The following is a 14535-nucleotide window of genomic DNA, read 5'->3' as shown; positions in this document are numbered from 1 at the left end:
AGTGGGGCCTGCCATTCTTTTCTCCCCTCCACTGTTATCCCCACACATATTTAACTCTGGATTAGTACTTGATGAAGGCAGGTGAAGTGCTTTGGCCCAGGGAGTGAGGAAACCAGGATGCCCTGATCCCTGTCCATTGCTGCTGTGTTCTGCCTTCCTCCATCCTAGACTTCTTGGCTTCCCCGTCCACACACACCTCCTGGAGCAATGCCTTCATTTGCAGTTTTGGACACCTGACTATTCTGTCCACAGCATCTCATCTTTTCTGTGCGTGTTGCACTTGCTCTTTTCCTTGGCTAACCTGCATGGAATTCTCATAATTCCAATCAGCAGAAGTACAGTGTGTATTTCCTTGGCTAACGGTATATGCTAAGCCTGGTGAGGATAATGAAGGAGGGAAGCTGATTTTTTTTTCTTGTTTTAGCAAGGAGCATCTAATTGGTCTTTTGAGGGTGATGCTCCAGTGCCTTTTAGGACTTCAGTATGACCGAGCCGTCTTTGCACTGCCTGCCTCCTTCAGATGTCCTGCTTCAGGTGGACTATGCTCTGAGCTACAAGAAGTCTGGTGCTCACAGAGTTAAAATCTTCCCATGTCCCCCAGTCGTGATCCTCTGCATCCTCAACCCAGGGTGGGGCTAAGGGTCTTGCCCTTGTCACTCTTCCTGAGGACAGGAGGGGAGGAAGAGATGAATCCAACTGTGAATTCAGTGTCCCAGAAACGAGAAGCCCAAATCCCTTTTAGCACCCTGACCCACCCACATCATCTGTGAGTCACCTGCAGTGCTTGCTAACAGTTGATGGCAGAGAGAAAACGTGAAATCAGTTTTGCTATGCAATGTCTAAGAGAAAAAGGTAAAGGAGTTACTTATTTTTCTTTCCAATTTCTGAAGATGGTAATTAGGAGAACTCACACCAGCCAGGCTCCAGTGCATGCAAGCAAGACCCCTATAGGCTGCACCATGTATTCATGGAAAAATATGCTTAGACAACATAACTTGTCAGAGAGGATTATTTCTACTTAGTGGATCTGCAGGAACCCCTTTGCTCTACCATTCAGAATTTGACTGGAGAAGAGAGTGGGGAAAGAGGAAGAGAGAGAGAGAGAGAGAGGGAGAGAGAGGGAGAGGGGGAGAGGGGAGAGAGGGGGAGCGCGCATTAGTGAACAGCTACCGTGGCATTGATGTTGGAGCGCACTTCTGAACTGGCTTTTGTTGAGACTATCAGTGTATCTGTGCAGAAAGCATGCGCTGTCCCAAATCCGCTGTTACTATGAGAAATGAGGAACTGCTTTTAAGGTATGTTGTTGTGTTCTTTGTTTGAATGCCTTGCTAGTTTCTAGAGCCGGCTGAGACAATCATTGTGCTCTGAAGCAAGTCGCTTCCTTATCTTAGAAGGGGGGAAAAAAGAAAGAAAGAATCTAGAGAGAGGGAGAAAGAGAGAAGGAAAGGAAATCGAGACCAAGAGATTGGGAGAAAGGGAGAGCGAGCAAGAGAAAGGCAAAGGACTCCCGTGGACGAGTTATATTTTCAGGAGTTGCCTTTTGCAAGCATATCATGTATTTGCTCGCTGCTATTTGTGCGCGGCCAGTGGATAATTTTAAAGGCTCCGAATCTGGCTCTGGGTTTGTCTTTTCCTTTGCAATGTCTAAGCCTCTTTCATTATTATGCACTCTGCACGGAATAATCAGCGAGAAAGGAGCTAAGGAGACTCCATATTAGACTTGCGTTCCAGATACCGCTCTAATCTGGACTTAGCCTACCTAAATAGTCCTTCTGTGTTACCAGGTTTGGACCACTTTATCCTGTTTGCCAAAATGTATACCTGTTTAAAGACCTCTGTGCGTGCATGGCGTCCTGGTCCCTCTGTATTGAAAGCGAATATTTGTTTCCTGCATCTGTGTTGGGGGTTCTACCGCCTACCAAGAATGAGCCACCTTTGGGGAAGCAGGGAAAGAATTATGATAGAATTGGCATCCTGCTTTGAAAAATGTAGTCTTTTGTTTATTTGCTAGCAGACGTTGTAGCACTGACTACATCTATGGGTCTAACAATGGGACCCGTTGAACAATGGAGCTGTCAAACTAGCTTAATGCATGTCTGGGTTTTTTGTTTTGTTTTTTTTTTTTTCTTTCTCAACACCCTTTTTATCTCCTTTAATCTTGTTTGTATAGACTCTACCAAATGGAGAGCTTTTAGGACTGCTTGCTTGTGGTTTCGTGCTTTTAAAAAATTTAATATCTGCCGTTCATAGAGCTTTTTGCATTTTGCAGCTATGTTGGTTGGATTAAGTTAGAGATTTATTGCTTACCTCTCTGTTAACTACAGAAAGAAACTCATTGATTGAGACTGCTTGTAATACCATTATCATTCTGGCAAATACCTGGCTATCAGACATGCCTCTACAGTATTTAATTCTTGAGGATTTAAAATTTGCCTATTCGGTGGACTTACATAGCATGAAAGAGAAGTTAAAAGAATATTTCTAATGTTTAAGTAAATTATAATTTCTAGTCTCTTCCTCCACTTCTGGAATCCGGGTAAATAGTTTAGAAATTCAAGGACAAGTGAGAACTTTTGCCCTTATAATTTTGGTCACAAACTATCTTTATATATATAGCCTGTTAAATTGTTGAGTTAAAGGTCTCTATGGAATATATTGATTTTTGATATATGATTATGTGCTTATAAGATGCATTTCTGTGCAAGGCAAGCATTCCTCACCTCTGCAAAAATCTTTCGTTTCATAACATAAGTACTGGTTTCTAAGGTGCAAACAGTGAGACTGAGACTTTAAATAAAAAGAGAAAAATGGAAAAATCTGTTTCAAACTTCTCCGATATTAGAAACATTTTTGTCCTCACATTCGATGTCAAAGAACTGATCCTAGAATATTAAATCTACATGCAAATCAGCTGATCTACATGAAAATCATGTCACTAAGGGGGCTTTCCGTAAAGAATGTATCTTTTCTAATAGTCTAGTGTTTTGCTTTAATTAGTTGTTTGTGCCCGAGCAGTCTATTGAAAAATATTAGTAAATGTATAAAGATCAAGGATTTTAACTTTTAAAAACAGAAAGGAAATCATTTGAAAGGGCAAATTTAAAAAAATGCATTTATATATTTTGTTACAAATATTGCTTCTTGGATTACATTGTGGTTCAAATTAGTGATATCCCTGGCAAACAAGGAACAAATATATTTCTTATGAAAACAGTTAGGAAACATTAACCATTTTTTAAGCGTTTGCACATGCCCTTCAATTTTTTTAAGTTAAAATGTTGGCGTTAATTCAGAGTTATGAAAATGAATGGTTCCAGCTCAATACATTGCCTGCTCAAACATAGATTTTTGTACTGACAATATTTTCAGAGGCTGGCTGGACCCAAAACATATCTGTAGGATAATAATATTTTTAAAGTTATCCATTGTGAGCAGTGTGGATTTTATGATTATGTTCTCTTACTTCCAGAGGGATCTGAACTGCTCATTCCATTGGGTATGCCAATAATTGCTTTTAGGATGAGCTCATAAAAGGTAATTGGTGAAGCTTTATATCTGAAGCTGGCCCACTGCTGCCAGCACACCTAGATTCTGCTTTCCTGGGAAATTTTTATTTTAAAACAAAGGTCACAAAGCAATGTGTGTGTGTGTGTGTGTGTGTGTGTGTGTGTGTGGTTTGGGGAAAAAGTAGTGTCCTGTGCTCCCCAGCTGCTTGTCAGTAGCATGCCGAAATAAATATCTTGGAAACCTCCATGTTGAATTTTTGACTAAATTATCATCATTTACCCATGCTCTATTCACTTTAATTCCTGGGTGATCATATCAGGTTCAAGGTTAAGGGAAATCCCTTCCCATCTGTGCTTTGATCCACTACGAGCGTTCAGAATTCCGGACACCCTCCACCCCCCTTTCCAGTGTCCGCCACGCAGCTATCTTTTCCTCCAGGCTGATGGGGAAGGAGGAGGTGGCTGAAAGTTGGCAAACTTGACTCCATGTCTTTCCACAACTGCAACAAGATATGTAATCTGTATCCTGCCATCAGCCTCTACGGGGGAATGATCCCCTTCTAGAATGACCTAAACAAATGTCAAAAGAAATTTGAATTCTAAGCCCAGACTTGGAGAAAGGGACTCACAAGAGGGTCAAAGTGGGAAGATGGCTTCTTTCAGTAGCGTTGCAGTTGCACCCCTTGTCCCCTCACACACGAGCCTCGGGGATGCTCAGAAATACAGGGATGTGTCCAGCAGACCCCAGGCTTCGATCTGTTAACTTCAACATATCAATTAGTCCTTTATGTGTGAACATGAAACCTCACAGTTTTTCTTTCTATAAATATGAGTGTATACACTTATGAAATATCCCCACAGGGCCAAAAAAAAAAAAACAAAGAAAGGCATTTGATTAATATTCATATCTAGAACTTGAGTGCAAGAGCAGACTGTGCTGGAATACCTAGGAAGTCATTCAAAGGGGGAATCAATACTAATTATTGTAATCAGGGCGGTTAATTAGGTGAAAATGTAGCTGATGGATAGTTCCTTGCTCGCAGTCCTAGAAACACCTAGGGTGATGAAAAGAAGGTAAAATACAAAAGGAAGAGTGTCACAGGGGAATGACGGCTCCGTTTTACGGGGTCAGAGCCTGTCGATGAAAGACGTACCTTGATTTGCTGTAATTGTGGTTGCGAGGAAACTAAGAAACAAGCAACTTTGTCGCTGGCGTAGAGCTTTCTGGAAAAGTCATCAGCAGAATGCAGTTCGTTAGGAGCATCTCCACGGCCTTTATCTGCACGTTTTCAGACAGAAACACGTGTATTCCACTCAGTTGCGATGACATCTTAGATCATCTGGACGAGCCTTCATTGCATTTCTTTCTACCTTTTGGTAATTCCTGGGGGATTTGTGGGGGCAGGGAAGTTCTCCTTTCATCAAACTATTGATTGCTTCTCTCTTGGTGATTACTGGCTTTGGGAATTTTTCTAACTTCGCAGTGACTTTTATTCTGTAGGGAAGATGAGGCAGTGGTTTGGGGAGAGGATTAAAATCTGTGGCATTTCCCTGAACTGACATGGGGAAGAGAGTGTCGGAGGAAGGAACGCATATGTGAGGTTTTAATGTTGTTGCCCATTAAGCCCCGAAAACGAAGTGTCCTAGAGCCGAAACACCTTTCTGATCACATGGTACCCATCTACAGAGGTCAGGCTGGGACAGCAGAGCGTGTGTGTGTGTGTGTGTGTGTGTGTGTGTGTGTGTTTGAACCTCTACTCAACTCAGAGATGTGCTGGTTCACCCTGATTTGGGATGAGGCACCCTTTGTTCCCACATGCAGCCTTCTGCGTCATGCGATGTCATTAGGGATTGTTATGTGCAGATATGTTGATCTGACTCCCAGCTTTCTTCTGCTGAGGACAGATCCCAGGGCATTTTCTTGTATGTCAAGACCACATGGCTCGCAGGGAATGGCATCTGTGGGGAGAGGGTGACAGCAGCCCAGAGTGCCATGTCTTACCAGGGCAGCTCAGCTGCCACCTCCTCCCCATCCGTGCCGACCCTCCTGTGATTGGCTGCCTGCGGTGGAGATACGTCACTGCCGTTTATGAAGCAGGGCTTGCCAGCGTGCCCTTGGAGAAAAACAAAAACCAGAATTTTCCTGCATGACCATTCGGTTCAGCCAACTTTGTCATGGACAAGAAGAGCGTCAGGTTGGAAGTTATAAGGCTGATCCACCTCTAGTATCAGTGGCTTTTTGAATCCCCATCTGGAGAAAGGTTGCAGCTGCGATTGGTAAAAAAAAAGCTGGGTGGAAACTTGTGGGCGGCATTGCCAGCTTCCGGCTTGTGTGTGAAGTGACTTGCAGGGGTGCCGAGAACCTGGTGCCGCCCTCCTGAAAAGCTGCCCATCTCAGTGATCCAGGGCTGCAGGGGCCCCTGCCACACGGTGGTCGTTGTCATGCCTTTCTTTTTGACCATCTTGATCTGGGACCCCAGTTCTCTTTCGGGTTCTGTGAGATAGCTTCCCCCTTTGTTCAGAGATGATTTAGAAAGCATCTCTGTAAGTGAAAACGCACTGAGTTGGTGATGGGTGGCACGAATTCCCGGTGGCGGCAGTTAGGATGCATTTTGACTTTCTCTTCAGAAACTGACTTGATGAAAAAGGGGCGGAGCCCGCATCCCCAGCCCTGGGATGCTTGGTGCCTGCCCTCCTACCCTTCGTCCCCCCTCTGGGCTGAGCTGCTGGACTTAGAAATATCAGTGAAAACTTTACTGCTGCGTGAACAATAGGATCAGGACCGGCTTTCTCTTTTCCTTCCCATATGCCCGTTCCAGATTTAAACAGAGATCATGGGGTGCAAGTGTCATGATTGGCAGCAAGGAATAAATCAAAGGTTTACTGATAATCAGCTCTGTACCTGGCACTACACTCGGTGATCTCTTTTATGGAACTGAATCCTCACAGATATCCAAGAGTTCGTGGCAGTTATATTATTCCCATTTCAAAGATGAAAAAACTGAGTCTGACAGAGGGAAAATAATGGGCCCCCAGACCCACAGCTCAGGGTAGATGAGATCCTTAGTCAGGACTCAAGCAAGCTCCTTCCTTGGCCACCGTGAAAGGATAAATATTGGAGATTTGATGCTTGAACGCGTTGTATTTCCCCCGGTGCTGAATTTCCGCGGTGCACTTTGATTTGTATGTGTCGTCTGGTTTTGTACTGAGTAGGTGGTGCAGTGAAAAAGGGAAAAAACCACACTTCTTTTTGCTTCTAACAACTCCCACTTGGATCCATCTTGGTTTCCTTTATAGTCCATGAGGTCTTTGAATCAAAGCACCTGTGCTTCACTTTTCTCAGCTTCTATCTGTATAATGGGAACAGATTTGGAAGGGAGAATAGACAAATTTGAAGCATGATGAAACCGAAATGTGAGTTTTTATCTGCATAAGGGGTCAAGGTTTGTCATACTGTAATCAGAACCAACCAAGCAACACATACACTATACAGGACATAGTCTCAGTTGTTAAGAAGCTGCATGAAACAGAGAGGGAACAGAATGGCTAAGACAGTATCAAGTGGTGTATAATACAGGGGCGGGGCTTGAAGGATGGGTGAGGGAGCGGGAGAGGAACGTGGTCGTTAGAACAGCCTGGTTTTGTCTTTGCTATTAAAGCAAATTTGCACAACATCCTTAAGTGGTTCCCTTTCTTCCTCGGACTATCAGGTCGCTCACATCGCTGCTTCTCCCTCACTTGGCGGTATTCCTGTGAACGAGTGCAAGTGTAGCCAGTAGCCTGTACCAGAGAGTATTGAGAGGCTAAGCGATTGGTAACAAAGGTTTACCCTCAGCTGCAGAGATGAGACAAGATAATGCATTTCCACTTAGCTTGTGTAGATAGCTACACCAGTGTTCAGGAAGAATTTTTCCCCCCTAAGGGATTTCATGGGAATTAGCATCAAAAGCCAAGTTAAAGAAAAATCAGCTGGGATTTTCAAAAACCTCTATCATGGGCTAAAAATAGTTAAGAGATTTGAACCATATTATAGGGGAAAAAAAATTTCCTGTGCTCAAAACCTTAATGTATTTTCAACCTACGTGTCACTTAATAGCTTGGTTATGTAATTGCTGTAGTAATAATTAGGTTAACTAACACAGGGCACCTCTTATCTGTGGGATCACGGTAGATTTTGATTTTGTAGCCATCTACCAGGAAATGATGGCCTGGCACATGACAAAGGTCTAGCTGACGAATCCGAAAATTAAATGACATGGTCCCAGTGTCAGGCTGTTCTGATGGAATCACAGGCAGAATCCAGCACGTCTGGTTCTTAAATCTTCATCATCCTTTTCACTCCTCTGGCAAAAGCAGCATTTGCCTTAAAGAGTCTGATCATCTGCAGGTACCATTATCAGATGACTTCTGATCCTTGGAAGGGAAAGCTCTTTGTTGGGGGGGGGGGTGTCCTGAGATCATTGTGGGTAAAGCAGATTCACGTGTTTTGTTTTACAGGCATCCGAGCGTTTGCTCTCATTAAGGGTTCCTCTTCTACAAGATGTATTTGTTCAGAAAAAGGAGGAACATTCAAGCCAGTGGGGTTCTCAAGTCCAGATTTTGATTCTCACCAAGAGGGGTCTCAGGCACCACCTCCCCCCGCAAGGCTTAAAACTCCCTTTCTCTTCCACCCCCACCTGTTGCTGCTTTCTGTCTGGACCTAATGTTATGCCAACGGCTGTGGCCACCCAGCTGTTACCACTCAGCTGTTGGGGTTTGTCAGGCAGTAGTTTCTCCTTTTCAAATTTACAGCACGTGGCAGTAAGATGAGACCCTCTGGCCAGTTGGGGACAACAGGATAGGGGGTGGGGGTGTCTTAGGGCACATTCCCAGGGAACTGAAAACCCCATTCGGATAGGTATGCATTTTGTTCCCGCCGCCAGGCTGGCACCAGACAAGGGGACCTGATACAGCTGGACAAATCTCGGCATCTTCAAGGGGCCACGGGGACCTTCCCTGAGAGGTGTTTTTTGGTTTGTTTTTTTTCTGAGTGCCTTCGTGTACACATCACCAGGCCAGCTTTTTTTTTTTTTTTTTCCTCCTTCCACCCTTTCTTTAGTCTTCTCCTTCCCAATTTTCATACCTTATTGATTCATTTCATGGGACAGAGTCTTCCCTCCCCCTCTCCCACCCCCGGAAGGACTCGCCCAGAGGCAGCTGTTCCCAGTGGGGACACCAGCCCTTGGTCAAGGCAAACTTGAGTTCCCTGACAGATGAGCCACCAGCTACCTCTCCACTCATGTGGGCACCTGCCTCCGCAGACACGCAGCTGTGGAGGAAAGCTTCTGGCATTGTCTGGCTTCCGTTTGAGAGAGAAAGAGGGAGCGAGAGAGAGAAGGCCGAGTGAGGGACAGTCAGGAAGGTGGCAGCGGTGTCATGGAGAAAGGAAGCAAAGGCAAAGCCAAGTCCGAGAGGGAAGCCATGAGCTGGTTGGGCTCTGGGTCCGACAGGCCCACACTTTTAACATTTCATCCCCTTGGGATGGAAGCTTCTGGAAACTCTAGAGGGGCGCCTCCTTTCCGAGCTCGAAGGTATGTATGCAAAGAACCCATCTTCCCTTAGAGGGTCTCTTCAGAAGGAAGAGAAATTCACCATCTTTGCCTTTTTGCGCTATTGAAAATAAATTCAGAAAAACCCAAGATTGAAAAAAAAAAAAAAAGCCAGTTAGCAGCTGTTCTGGGGTTGGGGTGGAGAGAGCGATGGCTGAAAATGCCTGTAAAAATGGGAAATAGGAGTTTAATAATGGCGATTTCATTTTGATGGGCGTGTGATTTTACTCAAGTCGCTTTAGGAATGTGATGACGTCACCATTCCAGAAGCTTTCCAAAAAGTGGGAGGACGGGGAGCAGAATACAATCATTTTAAATTTAGGATTGGTGATGGAAGCATTTTCTCAGGGATCTCTTTGCAGAGATGAGAAAATGTATCTTTATCATGTATCACTTAAGGGTTTGTTTTTTTTTTTTTTAAGCACAGAAAAAGGCACTGTTGTTTATTTTTGCAAGTTGCTAATGAAACTGGGGTAAGCCAAGAACAAACACATGGCCACAAAGTCAGATGCTCACCCAGGTACTTAAAATTCATGTGGATTTTCAGTTCCCGTGGATTTCAAATTTATTGGCTGGAAGTGATGCGAAACTCCCCTCCAGGGCCTGTCTTGCTCCACATGGCCCTCCGCGCATTGTTTTTGTTTTGTTTTGTTTTCACCGTGACAGCTATATTGATAAAATTTGAATTTGAAAATGTGATGGGGAGAGATGGGGGGAAAAGCGCTTTTGTGAAGGTGGCCGTGGAGGGTGGAAGTGTCCCTGGCACACCTGTAGTCGCCTGGCCCCAGCCTGCTGCTTCTAGAGATTGTGCCCCGTGACATGATGCCTAGGAATGATTTAGAAAATGGAAATGTGTCCTCAAACACACAGAGTTGTCTGCAGGAGAAGAAGACGAACTGTTTGCATATAAACATCTGCCGGAACAGAGCAGGCCCCTGTCTCTAAGTTCTGGTCTAAACTTGTGCAAAAATGTTGAAAGATCTGCAGTCAGGGTCCTGTGTGCTGGTTCACTGATGAGGAGGGAGATGGGAATAGGATTTCTCCCGTTGGAGCAGTGTGTGCACTCCCTGTATCAGTGCATTTCTGAGCGCTCTGCTTCTCTCGAGAGGTTTGTTCTGTTTTGTTTTGCTTTTTTTAAAACTGCCAGGGATAATTCAGTGCTCCGGCAGTGACCACTGGCGGAAACTCCGTTTGCGAGGAGACGGGAGGGGGGCAGGGGTGCTAAAGCAGCTCAGGGCACCCCATTGCCTCGGAAGGCCTCGTATAAAATGAGGTCATTCAGAAACTTTCCCTTGAAGTGCTTCCAATTCTTGAATGGCCTTTTGTTTGGGAAATGAATAGCAAGTTGATTAAAAAAAAAAAAAAGAAATAGACAATTAGCGAAGGTGGAGGATGGGCATAGGGAAGCCCTTAAGGGTTTTTACACCGACGCTAAAATGGTGAGAAACCTGCCTTCTTCCCAGCAGCCCAGGTCCCCAGTGATGTCAGCACAGGGAGGTGTTCCCCCCAGGTCAGGCCCAGGAGGGGCTGCCCGATGGCCTCCTCCCATCTCATTGCTGGTGAGAAGATCCTGGGCTGTAAAATAGCTTCCTTGAACCCAGCAGCCGCCCAGCGGAGCTGTCTGCAAAATAACTCCAACTGCCAAAACCTGATACCTGATGGCTTGTTATGGCATGAAAATTAAAAAAGGGGGCCCCGTGGAGTTGTTGTAGATGTTTTTTGCTTTTTTTTTTTTTCCTTCTGCCAGAGCAGTCAAATGAGAAATTTAAGCTTTTCATCAGGTGGCATTTGGTTGGTTGGTTTTGTTTTGTTTTTGTTTTGAAGCTCAAGAGCTTTTGACATTTGTATTTTTGAAAACGGCTATTGTGGAGGTGCTGTGATCATGGAAACAAAACCCTGTGGGGGTGTGTGTGTGTGTGTGGTGTGGTTTGTGTCTCTCTGGCACCTACATCCAGGGCCCATGTGATCATTCTATTATTTATGTATTTGGGAGCCAAACTATTTAAGCTCAGCTGCAGCACGGGCTACAAGCTCTCCTTGGTTCTCGCCTGTCAGTGTATTTCATTCAAGAGTGAGTTTTCTTTTATATCTGCCCCCAATTTTGCTTCTAACTTTAAATGGCAAAAGCAAATGTGCAGTGAAAACTCTGGGACACTGTGGTCGTTAAATAAGGCAATAACCTATGCACTTGTCATTCTTCCTCTATGACCTACTTTCATACTGCTTTACCCTCCTCATGGTATGATTAAGAGCTGCCTTGAAGCCACCATTGCCTCAAGGGATTTGAGCCCCGAATTTAACAAACTGCTGAGAAGGCTTAAGTCAGTAAGAGGGCTTCCCTACAGCGTCTCCCAACGAATTCACATGCAATTAAAAAGAAAATAAATATTTCAGAAGTGTACGCGTTAATGAGGCTTTTTTGACCTCATAGCACGCACATGGACCTGGAGCCTCGTTCCATATCAGATTTGAAAATATTTTTCTTTTTGATTCCTGCTATTGTGTTTTGCTCCTCTTCTGGAGGCCGGTTCTGTTCATTTGCTCTGAAAAGAATTTTCTTATGGGATCAGCTCCCTGTCTACATTTGGGATTTATATAAATAATTTCTAGAAAATCAAGAACTGCCAAGGTTTGTCTCATTTATCTGGCTAATTACTTCGTTAAGGTTATTGAAAGACCAATAAAATCCTTATAATTTCAAAGGCAGCCTGCAGTGGCTAGGGTATGGAAAAAACTGTAGCTTAGAATTATTAGGAAAAGTTGGGGCATTTGGGGCATAAGAATTCATTTTACTGCGTCTTTTTTTTTTTTCAGTTCTTTATGAACCTAGGCCTGGTTCCTCAGAAAGGCAGTATTTTAAAATGATTAGTCCTAGCCCTACATCTGTCTTGGAATGAGAATGATCTTGGTCAAAAGCCAGATATATTGTTCAGCTGAAGAAGGAAATCAAGTCAATTAAGTATGAATGGACTTAATCAAATACACCAGGCCTGTTATTCCAAATTGCTCAATGCATCACGCCTGGATTTAAAATTGATATGTGGATTTTGAATTGGCATATAAATATCCATTTTCCCTCGTAACCTCTAAAGATGATCAGTTCTCATTATACCACAAGAAATTGGTGAGAAAAGATAAAAACAATCTTTTCTCCATATCATGGTGTCTGGTATATTTAACTCCACGTGATGCAGTTAACTCCATGTGACTTAGTTGTTTAACCCTCTGGCTACCAGTGACTACACCCGGGATGTGATTTCAAAATAGAATTAAAAGTGATGTTTGGCAAAAGAAGTGAGTTGTTAAGACTTCGGGCATGCAATTTAGGAGGTTGCTTTCGAATGTGAAATAGGCCACAAAGAAGTTTAATAGATTCCAGATTCGTGACATTTTGAACACTTTTCTCTAAATAACCAAACAGCAAAACAATAATGAGAAAGCCACATTAGAACATCACTACATAAATACCTATCTTTCAAGAATTTTCACAAATCGCTCGGGAAAATTAAACTCCCTTCTTGCCGTTGTGAGAGTTCTGCTCTGCTTCCCAATTCCTATTCATCAGTCAGTCCCAAATCTGAAATGTGTGGAAGCTTCCTGTGAGGCCATCGGAGATGTCACACTCGTTCACGAAGCCACTCTGTTGGTTTATTAATCACTGTCTTAAATACTTGGAAATGACCAATTTGTGCTGTATCCTTTAAAAAAAACATGTGATTCATCACTTTCTTATTTGCAGTCCCGTACACTTCTTAATGTTTGCAGGGTGCTACAAAAGGACACATAATTGTGCAGAGATGGATGCATCTTTTTAGTTAAAGCACTGAAAAGTCCCCAAATGTCACTTGGGCCATTTAGCTGATATTTACTTTGGCTCAACCACGGATGCCATTTCAGTGACTCTTGTGAGTTCAGGCACGCTTGTACAGCACATCGCGGAGCCTTTCGGCAGCTTCCGCCCGACCCCCGGGGTGATTCGTCGTCTCTCGTAGCTTGGGTTGGGGACTTTGGGTGTGATCGTGGAGCGCACGGGGCTTTGGCAATTCGGTGGCACTCAACCCACGACCGGTGGTTACTGGACCTCGTGCCAGGCGCCTGGGAACGGGGCAGCGGACAGAGTCGGCGCGGGGACGAGAGTGCCTGTCCGGAGGCTGGGGTCCTAGGCCGGCGGGCGACTCGGAGGGCGGCGAGCCCAGCCCGGCAGCTGCCGGCCGGGGGCGGTCCCTCCGCCGCCGCCTCCCTCGGGGGCGGGCGGCCGGGCCCGCAGGGGTTAAGCGGCGGCGCGGCGGGCGCGGAGCTCCGCCCCCGCTCGCCGCACCTGGCGTTCCGCAGCCTGTGGCCGGGGCGCTGGCTTTCGGAGGGGATTGGCGGAGAGCGGGCGGGGAGAGAATGTGACAAGTGCCGGCTCGGGCGGCCGCCGCGGGGAGGCCGCGCGCACCTGTCCCTGCCTGTCTGCGCCCCCGCCGCCGCCGCCGCCGCCGCCGCCGCCGCCGCCGCCGCCCCTCGGCCGCGCGCACCGCCGCCCCCCGCGCCCGAGCGCAGAGCGCGCGCCGTGAACATGACTTCTGCCTTCAAGCTGGATTTCCTCCCGGACATGATGGTCGAGGGCCGCCTGCTAGTTCCCGACAGAATGTGAGTGTGGCCGCCCGGCCGCCGCCGGGTCGCGGGCCCGGGGCCCCGCGGGGGGCGAGGGCGGGCGGTTGCGCCTCGGGGACGCGGGGGGCGGCTCCGGGTCGGCCGCGCCCTGGGGTGCGGAGCCGGCGCTGGACGCGGGGAGGTGGGAGCGCGTCTGGAGGAGCGGCGGGGACCGGGCGGGGCGGGGACCCGCGAGCCGGACGCGGGGTCCGGGGGAGGGGTCGGGGCGTGGGGTCCGGGCGGCGCGGCGAGCGGGGCGCGGCGGCCCAGGGTGGGGTGCGCGCGTGCACGCTCGTGTCATTTGAAATTCGGGGCTGCTGGAGCCCTCGTGGCCCAGTTAAAGATCCCTTTGCAAAGATTCCTCTGACTTAATCTTTGCAAAGATTTCTTTCCCGTGGCAGGAGAGTGAAAGGAGAGGAGAGGAAGAAAAAAGAGGGGAGGATAATTATAAAGCATTAAGAGAGCCAGGTGTACTCTATTGCAGAAATTAGAGGTAATTTTTACGTAATCACGGTGGCTTGTCTGATATGCAGTCTATAATTTAATGATTAATGTGATTCTGGTGGTTTTACACGTCGTCAAACTGGAGTATGAGAGTTTATTGGGAGCAGTCAAGAGCTGGGATTCCTGAGGAAAGGAAAGTATGTCTTCATTTTTAAGGGCCTCGTTAGCCTTGATAGGAAAAGTTTCTCTTATCGGCTCGGGCACTCTCAAGGCAGTCGGATCTGCTTGTATTTCAGGCGTGGTATGAAAAGAAAAGCCCAAAGGGGTTGCCAATGAGCGGGTCTGAAAGGTCTGTGCCCATT

At 46.2% G+C, this 14535-nt stretch overlaps 1 protein-coding gene across 18 annotated transcripts in view; it reads left to right on the top strand.

Annotated features, from left to right (window-relative positions):
• The window catches only part of CELF2 (CUGBP Elav-like family member 2), a 362707-nt gene continuing 348940 nt past the window's right edge, over nt 769-14535 (top strand). For 5 of the 18 annotated variants that reach the window (XM_021064237.1, XM_021064236.1, XM_021064233.1 and 2 more), the window contains exon 1: nt 13577-13726. In XM_021064237.1, the coding sequence (XP_020919896.1) occupies nt 13653-13726 (74 nt within the window). In that variant the 5' untranslated portion in view covers nt 13577-13652. Of the gene's footprint in view, nt 853-1097; nt 1296-1325; nt 1785-1846; nt 9077-13576; nt 13727-13998; nt 14223-14535 lie in introns of those variants that run through there. The other 13 variants (XM_021064258.1, XM_021064257.1, XM_021064256.1 and 10 more) reach the window with 10 other exon arrangements.

This window comes from Sus scrofa, chromosome 10 (assembly GCF_000003025.6).
Source record: "Sus scrofa isolate TJ Tabasco breed Duroc chromosome 10, Sscrofa11.1, whole genome shotgun sequence".
In the NCBI taxonomy this organism is placed as follows: domain Eukaryota; kingdom Metazoa; phylum Chordata; class Mammalia; order Artiodactyla; family Suidae; genus Sus; species Sus scrofa.
This window is presented reverse-complemented; position numbering and strand designations above follow the sequence as displayed.